The sequence below is a fragment of the Tyto alba genome, unplaced genomic scaffold (genome assembly GCF_018691265.1).
Source record: "Tyto alba isolate M040663 unplaced genomic scaffold, T.alba_DEE_v4.0 Super-Scaffold_3, whole genome shotgun sequence".
NCBI lineage: Eukaryota > Metazoa > Chordata > Aves > Strigiformes > Tytonidae > Tyto > Tyto alba.
Genome location: NW_024881304.1, coordinates 4,288,672 through 4,303,666, shown reverse-complemented (window position 1 = coordinate 4,303,666; position 14,995 = coordinate 4,288,672). Strand labels below are relative to the sequence as shown.

The window sequence follows — 14,995 nt, the reverse complement described above, 5'->3', positions numbered from 1 at the left end:
TTTGTACCTTCTGACAAGTGCAGTAAAGGCTTTACAGGTAAGAACCTTACCTTCTGTTTTTATCTTTAGAGCAGTTCTAACCAAAGCAAACAAAGTAGCATTGAACATGACGGTTCCATCACTGTTTAGTGGCATATTCATGGCTACTAACCTCTGTAAATGAGAAAAGGAAAACAAATTTTGGTGTAGCTTTGTTTGAAATAAACCTCTTGTAATGTTCATTTCTGAAAAGCTGATATATTCAAAGAATAATATCCACTGAGAGGCATAAAAATAATGTCTTCAAAAAAAGTTCAGTCTTTCATCCCAGCTGCATATAACAACCACCCAATATTGCTTCTTTCTGGTATTAACCACATGCATGCTTATAGAAAAGCTAAAACTGTCCAGTAGTTTTCATGAGCTATTTATTGAGTTAATTTGCAAACACTGAAGCCCAGTCCTTGGCTATGACTATACATCACACTATGCAAGTATTAAGGACAAACACAGTTATCTAAGAGCATGCACTCCCGTTGCAGTCATGTTCCAGGTTTTCCATGGCTTCCTCCAGCCTCATGCTCCATGAAGAACCACAGCACCACGTCTGTCTTGATAAGCTGATTCATTTCTCAGGTAATGCTCCAGTGACGCCGTGCATCTCTTATGCTATCAACACTGAATTAGTGTGAAAGGAGCTCTCCTCTGTGGATTAGTCCATCTCTGCATTCGTGTCCAGCTTTCACAGAGTGTATCACTGTGACCCTCTCTGTCAGAAGAACACTTTAATCTATCAAAGTTTTTTTCCTAATGTCTGACCTGGATTTTCTTCTATTCTAGTTTAAAAGCATTACTCAATTGGATAATTTAATGTGTGGATATAGGTTTGCTTTAAGTATGCCTTGTGGCATTACATTTGAACCCAGTGTTTTATAGGTCAAAGTACTTATTTATAAAAGAGAGAGAAAAAATCCAAATGACAGTGCTGTAACAATCCTTTAATTAAAAGGCTTGATCTTATTCCTATAGAAGTTGCTAAAATCACAATATCCATAGTTCTGAAGTCCTCAGATAACATAATAATCATTCATCTCCTTTGTGTTGCTTTCCAACTTTTATATTAAAATGCAATTAATCCTCATCTAAATTACGCATTGTGCCTGACAAATTCTGTATCGCTTTAAATTCCCTTTAATTTTCAGTCTTCTCACTCACTGCTACATATTGTATTGCACACTGTTATTCACTTCAGCTTGGTTTATCATCTTGCAGTCCCCACCCCTCAATCTCATTTCTATGTTTCATGTGCAGCAAATTTCTCATGAATGTGACTGTAAAAGTACCGAATCAAAAATTCATTGCAATTAAACTGCCACCCTCCTCTCCCTGGGACTGAAGGGAAATCAGAAATGTCAGTGGTTTCAAGCAGCCTTGTTTGTGACACTGGGTCACCAGAAATGTTGGGATGAGGTAGTTCATATGTGACAATAATAGACTAATGATAGATTTACAGACCAAGCCCATTCATTCTGATGCTCTGTGAAGAATTTTACATTGGTGGTAACTGAAGAAACTACACTAATTTTGATGGCTTAAATTACGTCTGCAAAAAAATGGGAAAACTTGAGAGTGAAGGAGACCTTGTGAACAGATAGGAATGCTGGGCATATATGACAGACATGGAGCAGAACTGAATGAATGAATGAAATTTGAGAAAAACCTAGGAAGTAAATAGGGTAAAACCTACCTTACAGGCCACTCGGTGAGGGCATAATTTGCCAAAACCAAGTGGTGGCTGAATGCGTCTTAGTAATGTAACCACATCAAGATGCTTTATCCTTCCCCTAGAACCAACACACAGACAGCAGTTACCAAACATACATCCATTCCCTAAAAATATATTATGCTCTGCTTTTATTGTTTTTACCAGATAAATCTTATCAGAGAAATCATCTAACTTACTTTGCTTCAGGGTCATATTCTGACCATATCCTTTTGAACTCATCCAAATGATGGGGACCCAGAATAGACCAGTCACGTGTCAAATAATCAAAATTATCCATAATGACAGCCACAAATAAGTTTATAATCTAAAAAAAATAATTAAGAAAAATCTGCCTTAATTATTTTTAAATTTAAAAAAATATTCATTAAATAAAATAATTTTATAAGTTAGCAGGTTAAGAATTCAAACAGAATCTCATAAATGATGATTTTTGGCAAATATCATAAAATATCACAGAAAATACTTGCTAACCATTTAACTGACTATCTGGAACTTTACCAAATAATGATATAACAAGAGGGTGATTCTATCTTAGACTATTCAGTGTTTGACATAGGCTGTAACACAGTTTTGTTTCTCTTCCTTGATTTGCTAGATACCACCACATCAAGTTAAAGAATGGATCCAGTACACATATTTGACACAGTGTAGATCTCAGGAAACAGATTTTGTATTAATAGGATTCAATGTCATGACAATAAGTCTTCGGTATATGTTTTGTTAATACAGAAGATGATACAGAACAGCAGAACGTATATGTTTACATTAGTTCACATAATTCTGTTCAACCACTCTCCTTTTGCAGGAACAGTACTGTGAACAGAACAAATCAACCAGCTTAGACCAGACACCTGCAATGAGGAAAAACATTTTTCAAGTTTTATTTTAAAGCAAATAATCCATTATGCTGTGGATTAAGAAGAAAGGTTATTGTTCACTTCTCATGTGCCACAATTTGAGCACACTTATAGAGACAGGAATCCAAGTTTAAATAACACAAATGGCATTACTAGTAAGTCAAATGAATTACAGCTTTATTATTAATGAATATTTGATAATACTATTAAGAAATTAATGAACTAATAGTTGATTAAAGGACTGCAAACTTAGCTTTCAAACATGCAATCAATCACTGTCTCATAGATGTAGTCAGAAAACTCTCCTGCACATGGAATTTAGAATCATAGAATGATATGGGTTGGAAGGGACCTTTAAAGGTCTAGTCCAACCCCCCTGCCATGGGCAGGGACACCTTCCACCAGACCAGGGTGCTCCCAGCCCCGTCCAACCTGGCCTGGAACCCTTCCAGGGAAGGGGCATCTACCACCTCTCTGGGAAACCTGTGCCAGTGTCTCACCACCCTCATTGTAAAAGTCAGCATAAGATACAGTATTTAGGACCGTGTATAAAAAATATAATCTTGCAAAAATATTTTAGATACAGGAGTTTCAATTGTTCTCTAAACACACTGCTCTTTTAGTTCAGAACAAAGTCAAAATGCCAAAGCTCATTCTGTTAATAAGCATAAGCTAGACTCACCAAAAATGCACAAAGCATGTAAAAACTGATAAAATAAATGATGGCAAAATTGCTTCCACATGTATACTCTTCCCCTGGATTATAATCAGATTCTGGATCACAACGTTTTCCAGGCAAACATGCCAGCATGATTTCCTGCCAGGCTTCTCCAGTTGCACACCTTTATAAGGTCACAAAGATAAATTAGACATTATTTGATCAAAATGGATTAAAGATGTACTAATTTATTAAGATCTGAAAAAATGCTTGGAGCTGTGCAAGCACAAATGTGAAGACAGATTGTGAACTTTTCCAAGCAGGAAGTAATTAAGAAAATACAGAGCATGTTTCAGAAATGACAATCATAGAGTTGACATTGCAAACATTTTATAAGGGTAGACTAGTGCAACATAAAGGCTTTCACATAAAAATTTGAACCCCAAACTGTAATTTACAAGTTAAATACTTACTGCAGTGGAGCTGCTGTGTATGAAAGCAGTGCTGTGTATGAAAACCTGTCATAAAAGTTGAAAGTATCTATTTGTAAAAGATTAATTGCCTTTTCCTCAGCATGGTTGAGGAAATGCTTGTGTCTCTCTGCTATTGCACTTTTTGCATAGTTGGGCAATGCCTATGTACAAACTCATGATTTCAAGTATTTAAAAGACAACTACATATTAATGAAATTTTTGGCTGTGTTCATTACCTAGTTTCAAAGGCAAAAGTCTTTACATGCATACTGTGACTGAGATCTCACTGGGTGATGCCCTTGGTCTCAGATAAGCAATGGCCTGCCAGTTTTGTCAACCAGAGTAGTAACAATGCATAGGAGCCATGGAGTTACAGAATCACAGGCAAGAGAGCTCTCAAGGCTGTCACCTTTAGAGGCATCCTTGTTCCATGTCATTCCTTCTCCTTGCTCCAGGACACTTTGAGGCACTCCTGGCAGATGTTTACCCCTTCTTAAACTCTCTAATGATGGAGATTCCATAATCCCCCTACATCAAGATTTAGCTACCTTTGCCATCAGAAAGTTTTGCCTACTGCTTACCTGGTATTTCCCTTCTGCAAGTTACACCCTCTACTTCTTGCCATCTCTTCAGCGAATGTAAAGAACAGTTTATTTCTTTATCTTTGCAACAACATTTCATTTTTTCAAACTGTCATGCTAGCTGTGCTTCAAAAGATTACAGTAAGGACATAGTCTTTTTCACCTTTCCCAACACCTACACAGTGATATACAAGGCTATGTTTAAGTTCTACCTGAAGACAAATGAGATGTTTCACAATAGCTGTAAGGAGCTTAGGTTTGTATCACCTGATTAGAACCCTGCTGTGGTTATGGACACTCAGCATACAGCCATAGAGTATGTGCTTGTTATGCTAAATTGCTTCTCACTTGCAAACACATTTTGAACAAATCCATGGTACAAGAGCTACAGATATTTTTCATAAATCAATGAAATTAGATGCATTAAGTAAGAGTTAGGGTTTACTCACCTGAATAGAAGCAGCACAGCTTGGGGGAAAGTTTGAAAATTGTTGTTTCTGTTTATTTGATTGTTGTCCCTCATGGCCACTTTTCCAAATACCTACAATAAAACAGGATTTTTACTTTCATCCTAGTGACCTGTACTGTCAGAAGCTGTAGGCCTTGCAATCTAAACTTGCTTCAATATGTATGAAAAACACTTCTACAAATACTCTTTCTTTACTCTCTTTAGATTTATAAACCATTATAATACGAATACATATTCCTGTATTTCAGATGAGAAATTATTGTTTGTTTTGAACTAGCACCTAGAGTCCTTTATTGATATTAAAGTCCTACTGTGCTAAATATTGTACATACTTGTAGTAAGAAATAATTGCTGTCATGAAAACATCAATTCTAAATAGAGAAAGAGAGAGGCAGACAGAAACCAAAGGACTGAGGGTCTGAGCATTCTGTCTCAGCCAGAAATGGAAATTAGTTCTGTTCAAACTTAAATTGCAATTCCTTGGCCACAAGACCATTCTTTGTCCCCAGTGTAATACATTTATATCCTCTTACAATACAGTGAAGGCTGTTACTTAATTTAGAGAGATTAACACCATTATGCTCTGTATACATGTGTCTGGATTGTAAGGACATTAAGTTGCTCTTGGATAAATGATGAAGAGAAAGAATCTGAAATCAAAATCACTCTCTATAGCATATTTCTTCTATTCATCCTATTTAATTAGGACCTCCCTTTGCGCTGATTTGAAGAACCATACAACTTTGAGAACAAAATACAACATCTGTAAGGTTTTACAGAATGCAGAGCTATCCTAAGGCCTTATAAAAAAAAAAAAAAAAAAAAAAAAAAAGATAAAGAACTGTAGCCCAACAGGATACCCAATAGGAACTTCTGCCAAAGTGTTGATGATCACCCAGCCATGTTCCTCAGGCTCCTCCCTCCTTAGGCAAGCACTAGATCTCATGTGTTGCACAGAGACCACCATGCAACTTAAACCGTGCTCCCAATCACAGCTCCATGCTCACTGCCCTTATCTGGTGCTTTCCTGAGGTCTGTGCAGTTGCCTCTCAAATGGCTATCCCATCCTCCCACTAGAAATAGCTCAGTAGTATGAATTTCAGGAACAGTCTCCCCTATCTAGCTGTCTCCAGTTATTAAGACTGGAGAACTTGTTCCGCCCTCATGATGTGAGGAGTGGCACTTTCATTCCAACAACGCATTTTTACATTTTCAGGTACCAAAATCCTTTCTGTGCTTGTATATATTGTACGTATATCCTCCTCTTGATTAACCACAGGCTCAGCAGTGCCTAAATCCTTAGCTTGATTCTTTTCTTAGTTCTATTCTTTTCATATGGAAAAGACTTTTTTTTTTTTTTTAAAAAAAAAAAAAAGAAAAGCTGGAGTCTTAATGCCTGATTCCCAAAACAAGTCTGTAGCAAAAAGAAAACATGCATTCTTTCATACATTCATGCATAGAAATAAACCTCTCAGTAGATGGAAGACAAACTCTTCAGGAAACCAAGATACTATAAGCTCACACCAAGTTCTTCTCTTGCATCTTTCTGGATTTTCTGACTAGCAAAATCATAGCCAAGAAAAGATTTTTATGTTACTCTGAAAGCTCTGCCTTATATATAGCACCACTATCAAAGGAATGTTTTAGAAAACACCTTAGCAAACAAGTCTCAAAGTAGCCAAGACTAAACTTTTGTTTAATGTTGAAAAAATTCTACAGTTACCTGCATTCCAATGACAGCATAGATGAAGAACAGCATGGCTATCAGAAGGGCAACATAAGGCAGAGCCTAGAAATGGGACAGGTGCATTGTCTTTTAATAATTTCACACCATAATTTCAATTTCATTTACAAAAATAATTTCTCTGTACAACACAGGATTTTCCAAGGTTTTTCTTCCTATTCAAGTGCTTAAAAAGTTATTACCTGTCACTCTTAATATTCTGCCACGTAAAATGAACACAAGCTTCATTATATTTTAAATTATTTCTGCCAGCAATCCAGGGGGAAGAATCATCTTTAGCAGTTTTTAACTTTATTTTCATTACTGATGTTCTGATGTTGACAACACAAAGACACTTCCTTCAATAGAGTTATAGAGTTCAATTAACTTCACATTCATGAGATTTTTCAGGAGCAAGGATTCAAATATCTATTTGCTACAGTTATGAAATCAGTTTTGTATTAAAAAATAGATTAAAGTCCTCTTCTGTAATCATCTAATAAAATGTGTGTAAGTATGAGATCTGTGTGTGTCAAATCTATCTTATCCCTTTTAGATATATCAAACAATTTTTATGAAGTACGGTAGAAACCTCATGGCAATAGCTAATACTAAGTGACAAAGAATGATCCTTGGAGACACTGCAGTAATTGGTGAAGTTTATTTTGGCATTACTATGTAAATATATTTAAGTATGTCATTACTGATAGCATGAACTTAAATGGCTTTTGCACTCTACAGGGTATTGCTTCATAAAATTTGGTATATAAATGGTTGTAATTATAAAGTAAATTGAAATAAATTTTGCTAACCTGAAATGACTTAATAAATGTCCACAGTAAAGTTCTGATTCCTTCTCCTCTGCTAAGCAGCTTCACCAACCTCATCACCCGGAAGAGACGGAAAAAAGTGATGGAGATTCTAGCGTTGTCTTCAGAGTTCTGAAGAGCATCATGGAGAAGTCAAACCAAATACAAACTCAAACATATAACACTTCCAGAAAAACAACATCAAATGCAAAGGTGGAAGAGGTAAGATTTGAAAATGTATCTTGAGGGCCTTTTCACCTTGATAAGCATGATATGAAAGGAAAAATTACATGCTGAACACACAGGACCTGTAGAAATGCTTCACATGTCACATGCATTTCCAAGTTTTCTGGTTTGTTAATAAGGATCATATTGGGTTTGTTTGTAGTAGAATTCAATACTACATTGACAATGAATGCAAACCACTGCATAACACCTTTGTAGTAAGACAGTTATGAAAAATACAGAAAAAATCGGTGGAAAATAGACATGGTAAAAAGAATAAACTCAAGTAGAGGTAAAACCACTGGGGTCAATTTACTAATCTTACCCCAGACTCATCAGTTGTGACTGTTTCAGTTGGCTTTGGCTTTAAGAAATTAAGAATATTAAATATTAAAATCAAATAGAAGATCAACAAAATCAGATTAACCATAAGCAGAAGGAAGCACATTTTTAATTTCTAAATGTAAATCAACATCTTTCAACTCAATATACTTCATAAACAAAACATTAATATCCTTATTAAAACCTTCTCTTTAGCATTTTATGTCTGCTAACTCATACTGAAATATGACAGTATAAAACATGTTTAAAAGACTCAATGGAAAGTAAATACAAAATAAAATCTCTGCTCCTATGTAAGCCAAACAAAATTAGCCATCAACTTCCACAGGTTATATGAAATTGTAGCAGTAAGCCTAAGTAAAACTCAAGAAGAAAGCTTTGAGGTCAAACTAGCCTTTCAATGTCCCTTTCCTGATGTGCTCTTTTTGAAGATTAATTACTCCATCACTGGAATCTAACCATATTCAAGTAATTGTGTTTTATTTCACATCAGGAGCTTCCTTAAGACATAGTAATTCACTTGTGTTAACTCAGTAATGAACATTGGGTTTTGCAGTGTTTAACAAGGACAGATTTTCACGCTGCCAAAGAGAGAGACAAACATTTTTAGCACAGTCACAGGAAGGTTAACCCTCCCACAAAAGCGCAAATGAGAAGGCAATACTTATAATCTCCCACCATCTACAAATTACTCGCACACCCGAGCTGATATAACAGGATCAGGCATGGAGAAAAGGCTTCAGGATTTGATTGACCCTTTTGGCATAAATCTGTATAACCCTCCAGAGCTACAGGGAGGAGAGGCACACTCCAACTTCTTCACAGAGCCAAACTCTATGTCCCCCAAAGAAGAATAAACTCACTTCTCTCTTTATAATGTTTCTGTCTGTCTTTGGAGAAACTGTCTCAATATCCTAAATGGTCAGACACTTATCAAAGCAGCTAACAAAGCTTAAAGGACCAGCTGTCTATGCTTGCTTGTGCACTGACAGATTCACAGCAGCTTCTTCCAATATTGAATGGAAGTGTCTTTAAAAACAATTATAGCACTAGAACAAATGGAATTCTGGATGTTAGATCCAAGTGATGGGTCTTACTCTCTTGACTAAAATATCTTCCTCCTAAAGGGTCACCTTTCACTAATTATTGTCACACAGAGCAACGATAATCATGATGCCTCCTCTGTGCTGCTTCCAACACATTGTGGATGCATCAGGCATACTCAGTGCATGCTTCACTGAGTAAAATCTCAAGTATTGCTGTTACCTAAGATAAAACTTGGGGAGAAAGAAGGGAAAAGAGAGGAGTTGATTCTGCTGAAAACACTGGCAAACTTACACAAACGTACTATGGTAAAAAAAACAAGAATAGGTAGTACTTCGTTAATGTCAGATCATTAGTGGTATTTATCTATTACTTTTTTGAAAACATACATAATATAAAGGTATCACAAGGAGAAAGTGAGGTAAAAGTAACTGTTCAACTACATGCAATCTACATATGTAGAAATTACTGCTCTGCCAGGATATCAGTATTTTCTGAAACAGAGTTTTAAAACTGTTTAAGAAATTATTACTAAAATGACACATTAATATTAACCAAAACCCAGATCCCTTCATTATACTTCAGTGAGCATAGCTGTAACATCTAAGCTTTGTAATCACTTATATAAAATACACAAAAATATGCTGCCAATGAGAGACAGTTGATATATTAGAAATTCCCTGCATATTTCAATAGTTTGAAATAAAACAATCAAAATATAGATTATGGAGAAATTAATAATCACAAACATCATAAATGCCAAAATATCACAAAACATGGAAGCAACCTTGCAAAACTGTCTACCTACATCAATCACAAACCTGTACTAGTGTAGACAAACCCACATTGCTACTGACTTTTTGGTACAGAAAAAGGTTCCTTTTTATCTGAAACTTTTGAAGAAAAACAGTTTCATTATACCCTCTTCAGATGAAGCCTGAAATTTCATATTAATCTCTGGTGACTGACTCATGCTGAGTTTGATACTGTCTTAATCAGTGAGCAAATTACTTAACTAGCATTCAATATTTTGTATCGTCAAAAATGAAATTAAGTATCTGACAGATGCAAACCAGAATAAATTATAGTATTATCACAAATTGACACTTAAAAGATGAAGTAAAATGCTTGCATTTACATTTGGGAGTTTTTCCTGCTAGCTTTTATAAGAGAAGGATTGGGCCACAAATAAGTTAGGAACAGTATTAGGATAGCAATATGTAATGGGATAGATAAGAACAGGAAAAGGATATTTTAGTCCTAGAGATTTTTATTTGTTTTCCAAAAGAAAAATATAATGAGGAATATGCATGATGATTTGGTTATGAAAAAACCCTCACAAAAAGAAAAGTAGTAAAAACCCCTTTTTCTACATCTTAATAATTACTTAATAACTAACTTAATAACTATCTTAATAATTACTTATTTCCCATTTTTGAAAATGCAGCCAGATCACCAGATTAGCAAAGCTATGGGAACAGTTCTAGTGCAGGTGCTAAGAAATGATGAGTTCAAAATCCCTCAACTTTTTTTTTTTTTTTTTTTGTCTGAATGGCACTGAATGTATTTGTGTATGCACAGGACTGTGTAACACACATTTCTCTCATCATTTCTCTCATAAATCACTCTCTCAGCTTCTTTGGACTGAGTAGTCCTAATTGCCTGTTTCTGATGGCTGATCTGCTGCTACTGGGAAGTGTTAGGATGTCATATTCAAGAGATTATAAATTATGGGCACTGGAAAGAGCAGGCTGGGAATAAAAAAGGGAAACACCTTGTTCATAAAAAGTAGATTTACAAATTTATCTCCGCCTTGGTATATAAGAATACCGAAGCGGAGATAAATCTAGAAACAAACAATGAAAATAAACTCCTGATACAAAAGACCTTTTTTTTTTCTACTGGAGTTGAAAATACTTAACTTCTGCCCATCATTGGCCAAGTGTTCTGGGTACTGGCGTTTTGAAGTGAGTGTGTCCAATTTTTTGCCCTCTCCAGCCTTTCCCTCTGATAATACAGCAGTTTGGTTTATATTATTAATACTAATTATAATGAAGCTAATATAGTGATATACCACAAAGAAAACATTATTCATACTTATTTATATAGGAAATGCTCATCTAAGAGAGAAATTTAGTTAATGTTTATGGGTGTCTATCCAGTATGAAGTAATTAATACTAAGATCTGGGACACTAAAATTAAGATAACGTAATCTTCATTAACAATGACAGACTGACAATAACAGAGAATGTCTGCTTCCTACAGGTAAGGAAAAAACATAGACTTCCCAAACACATCTTATTTGCGACTTCAGTAATATTACCTGACATGTAAACACGCAAGTGGGTGGCACATTATGTATATGTAGGGAAAGTATTAGAATAGACTTGAGACTAAGGGGGAGGTCAGGTTGAGCAGAGAGAGTGTCTCTTTGGATGATGGTTGCTGACAAGAATGAAAATAAAAATATTTTCTGCAGTCAGGCAATCTACCTACAACCTCCTTTTTCCTCCCACCTTCCACCAATCATTCCAATACTATTTGTGTCACAAACAGTTTGGGACTGGTTGGTCATTTTCATGAATTTTTGTCCTCTGTGGGATTATGTGATTCGTAAAATGACAGATGTGCTTCTGGGATCACTGCTAGAAGTCTGGTAATGGGCACAGCTAAAATAAATGAACAGCTTCTGCTTTCACTGCTTAGCTAAGAAAAGCACTGCAGTGAGGTAAATGAGAACCGAGACTGGCTTAATTACTCTACATTTTCTGTCAGCCATGTGCCAGCTACACTGACAGCCTAGTTCAGCAAAGTATTTCATAATTATGTAATTTCAAGCCAATACTTAAATACTTCAAAGAAGCAGTAACGTGTGATTTTTCTTTTTTCTTAAATTCAACACAGCAGCTTTTTTCCCAAAACAGCTCCAACCCTCAAAAAAGATTAACCATGATCAACATAAATCTCTGACTCACTGATTAAAATGTTTGCAACCTGCTACCAATTTTTGTCAAGTACTTATTGCTGGTTATGAAAAATCTAGCACATTTCCTAAGCAGTAACTCCTCATTACACTCTTGATATTGCAACAAAAGTTTGAAATAAACATCCTAACTGAAAAAAGCTTCAATGTCAAAACTGTGAACAGTGTGAAACAAATTGCATCATGCACTGGAAGCAAACTGTAGCTCTGTGTTTAAGAAGAAATAAACATTGTGAAAAACAGTGGATATTAGTATATGGTGTTGGTCAAATGCTCATTTTTTACAGATTGTGCCAAAGGGTACAAGAGTATGCCAAAACAAATGAACACATAACGATAATATAATCATGATTAAAAATATAGAAGTAAACATCTCAATGACAAATATACATGATGACAATAACATATATAGGAAACCATTCAGGTTGCCAAAATATCTTCAGAAATGTGTAGTCTATGTGTGTCTGTATGCATGTATGTATACACATATACAATTTGTTCAGAGAATAATTACTGGAATTCAAATGTGGTAGCAAGTGATTTTCTTCATTGTCTTATTGGTGCTCTCTATATTCCCTGTTCAACATGAAACAAATTCCCATCTGCATAATTAGTAAAAATTTTGAATCAATATGAAGAACCCCAGAGTAGATTAAAGAAGTACCTTTTTCCTTGTAAAATATGTATTTAAAACTCTACGTTTGTAACTAACATATTAATGGCATAGGGTATTATTATGATAACTAATAAATATTCAGCTGTGCAATAAAGTAAATAAATTATAACAACACCTTCATCAAAGCAGCTCAGAAATTTACTTCTATTTCCAAATTAAATATTACAACACAGTATAAATTTCATATTCCAGTAAGACACTAACAAAAGCAAAGCTATACAAAGAATGTATTTTTCTGTAGCTATCCTTAAACCTAGAGATACATTTGCAAAAGTTTACAAAATATATTAATAGTATTCAAGCATATCAATTACTAGCGACAAAACCTAAGTTCTAACATAGGATATTGATGCATAAACTGGATTCTAACCCAACCGCAGTGCTTTTGTTCAAAATTGGAATCCAGAATCTCTTACGGGAGGTAGATATGAGGGTTTTAATCCTCTCCACACAAGCAAGATCAGCTGTCCCATCAGTTACTAGGTGAGTGGGCAACTACATAAAATAAGCACCAGCCCTCCCAGTGCACACTCCACTAGCAGTCTAGCAAATGAAGAGCACCCCTCAGTTCACAGGTGAATATTATGCACTGCATAGTGCTGAAATTATAATAATGCTGCTCCTTCTTGCCAATTCTGGTTTTGTGAGAGACTTGTTTGCTGCATGACATTGCTATTAACCACTGTTAGTTGTTACAGTTGTGTAAGCGCTGAAGAAGCCTCACATGTTTACTGTGGTGATTGATGAAGACAAATAGATTTTTCTGAGGGTGTCAGAAGGAAGATATAAATGCTCTTCCTTTAAGCCCTCTTTCAGCAAACCCCTTGAATTTTACTTAACTTCAAGCATAAAATTAGTCAAATGGGGACCACATTCAACAATTTCACAGAAGAAGAGGAAAGTGAACTCTATTATTCTCTCGACATTTTGGCAGCACGTGAACAGTAAAAGAAACTTAAAAAAAAATGTGAATTAAAATGTTTGTAACTGCTACTGTAACAATGTGACCATGCCTCTAAGTCATACAGTGCTAGTCATCCAAATGGTTTCTGAGCTGGCAAATAAGAAAATTTCTATACAGTCAGGCCGGATTGAAATTTGTTTGTTCTTTCCATTTAAGATCTTACTCATTTATTCAGAATTTATTTCCAATTAATTTATCTCTCATTGTCTTAAGTTATATTTATATATGCCCACCTCCCAGAATGGACTCACAACATCTTGTGTCTCACAATCACTATTCTGTTTTTTTAACTGAAAGGAACCATTTTTATGACCATACAAGATTTCATGTGTCATGTGCAACTTTTTGAAAACAAAAGGTCACAAAACCCAAAAGTAAGTATGTAGGTTTTAGTAGTGTTTTAATTTTTTTTTTATTGCTATACCATATATATATATTTACTTATATATACTTGCCTCTAAAAATTTCTAAAAATAAAATGAACATGAAAACCAATTAGGCTCATAAAAGAAGAACTGGTTAAAGGAAGGGATATTAAATGACAGAATAAATTTTTTAAAAAATCATAGAAAATAGTGTATTCCTAAAATATATGTTGCTCTGAGGTGGTTCATTTCTGGAGTTGGTCACCAATCCAGTCCTTGAGGATGCTGAGCAGTCCTGTAAATTGCTGAACTCATTAAACACTGATTTCCACAGGCACCAAAAATATTCAAAACATAGTAATTTCCTGGATTATATGCGAATAGGAGGTTACTGGATCAGAAGAATCAGCCTCAGGGCACCATATACATTATTATAAAACGTCAAAAAAGATAAGAAAAGGAACAAAAGAAGGAGATGACATTTAATTTCCAGAATTTAATACTGAAATCAAGTTGATATGTAAATTGAAAGTCGAACCCACTCTTGAAAAAAAATGGGTCGGATACAAACATGTTATACACTAGAAGAAATTGCTGGTCTTTGGAATTAGTCTAGATGTACACAGATAAACTGTCAGAATGATGTTGTTTCCACAGCATGAGGCAATTATATATGCAAACCTATAAAAATGTTTAGTTCATCCTGAGTACATTATTTTAGGTATTCACATTCTTTCAAGTTTTCTTTTATACTGATCAATTAAGATGGCTATCCTTGTGCAATTACAACTGCAACAAGGTCTGACTTTACATTAGCTCTAGCAATTTACACTGTTTCAGATCACCCCTCAGACAAAGCTGGGTGTCCTTAGTTTAAGAAGCTTCTATAGTGAGAATTTTCACAGGTGCCATTTCAATTGTGCTTAATATCCCGTTGAAAGCAAAGTCTTGTCAGCATCTTAGCAGAGCTGTAGATTTCCCAGGATCACTGTCAGTGTTAGATAAAAAGTATAGGTGGAATGGCGCCATTCGGAAAGCCAAAAAAGTATTAAGAAAAAGG

General features: G+C 35.1%; 1 protein-coding gene across 10 annotated transcripts in view; it reads right to left on the bottom strand.

The window, feature by feature from the left end:
- CACNA1D (calcium voltage-gated channel subunit alpha1 D) overlaps nucleotides 1–14,995 on the bottom strand; it is a 233,244-nt gene that overhangs the window by 33,433 nt on the left and 184,816 nt on the right. For 7 of the 10 annotated variants that reach the window (XM_032984250.2, XM_032984245.2, XM_032984248.2 and 4 more), the window contains 8 exons: nucleotides 7,886–7,924; nucleotides 7,339–7,467; nucleotides 6,527–6,592; nucleotides 4,784–4,875; nucleotides 3,305–3,464; nucleotides 1,942–2,069; nucleotides 1,727–1,823; nucleotides 51–153 (listed from right to left, as the gene is read on the bottom strand). In XM_032984250.2, the coding sequence (XP_032840141.2) occupies nucleotides 51–153; nucleotides 1,727–1,823; nucleotides 1,942–2,069; nucleotides 3,305–3,464; nucleotides 4,784–4,875; nucleotides 6,527–6,592; nucleotides 7,339–7,467; nucleotides 7,886–7,924 (814 nt within the window). The remainder of the gene's footprint in view (nucleotides 1–50; nucleotides 154–1,726; nucleotides 1,824–1,941; nucleotides 2,070–3,304; nucleotides 3,465–4,783; nucleotides 4,876–6,526; nucleotides 6,593–7,338; nucleotides 7,468–7,885; nucleotides 7,925–14,995) is intronic. The other 3 variants (XM_032984247.2, XM_032984249.2, XM_032984251.2) reach the window with 1 other exon arrangement.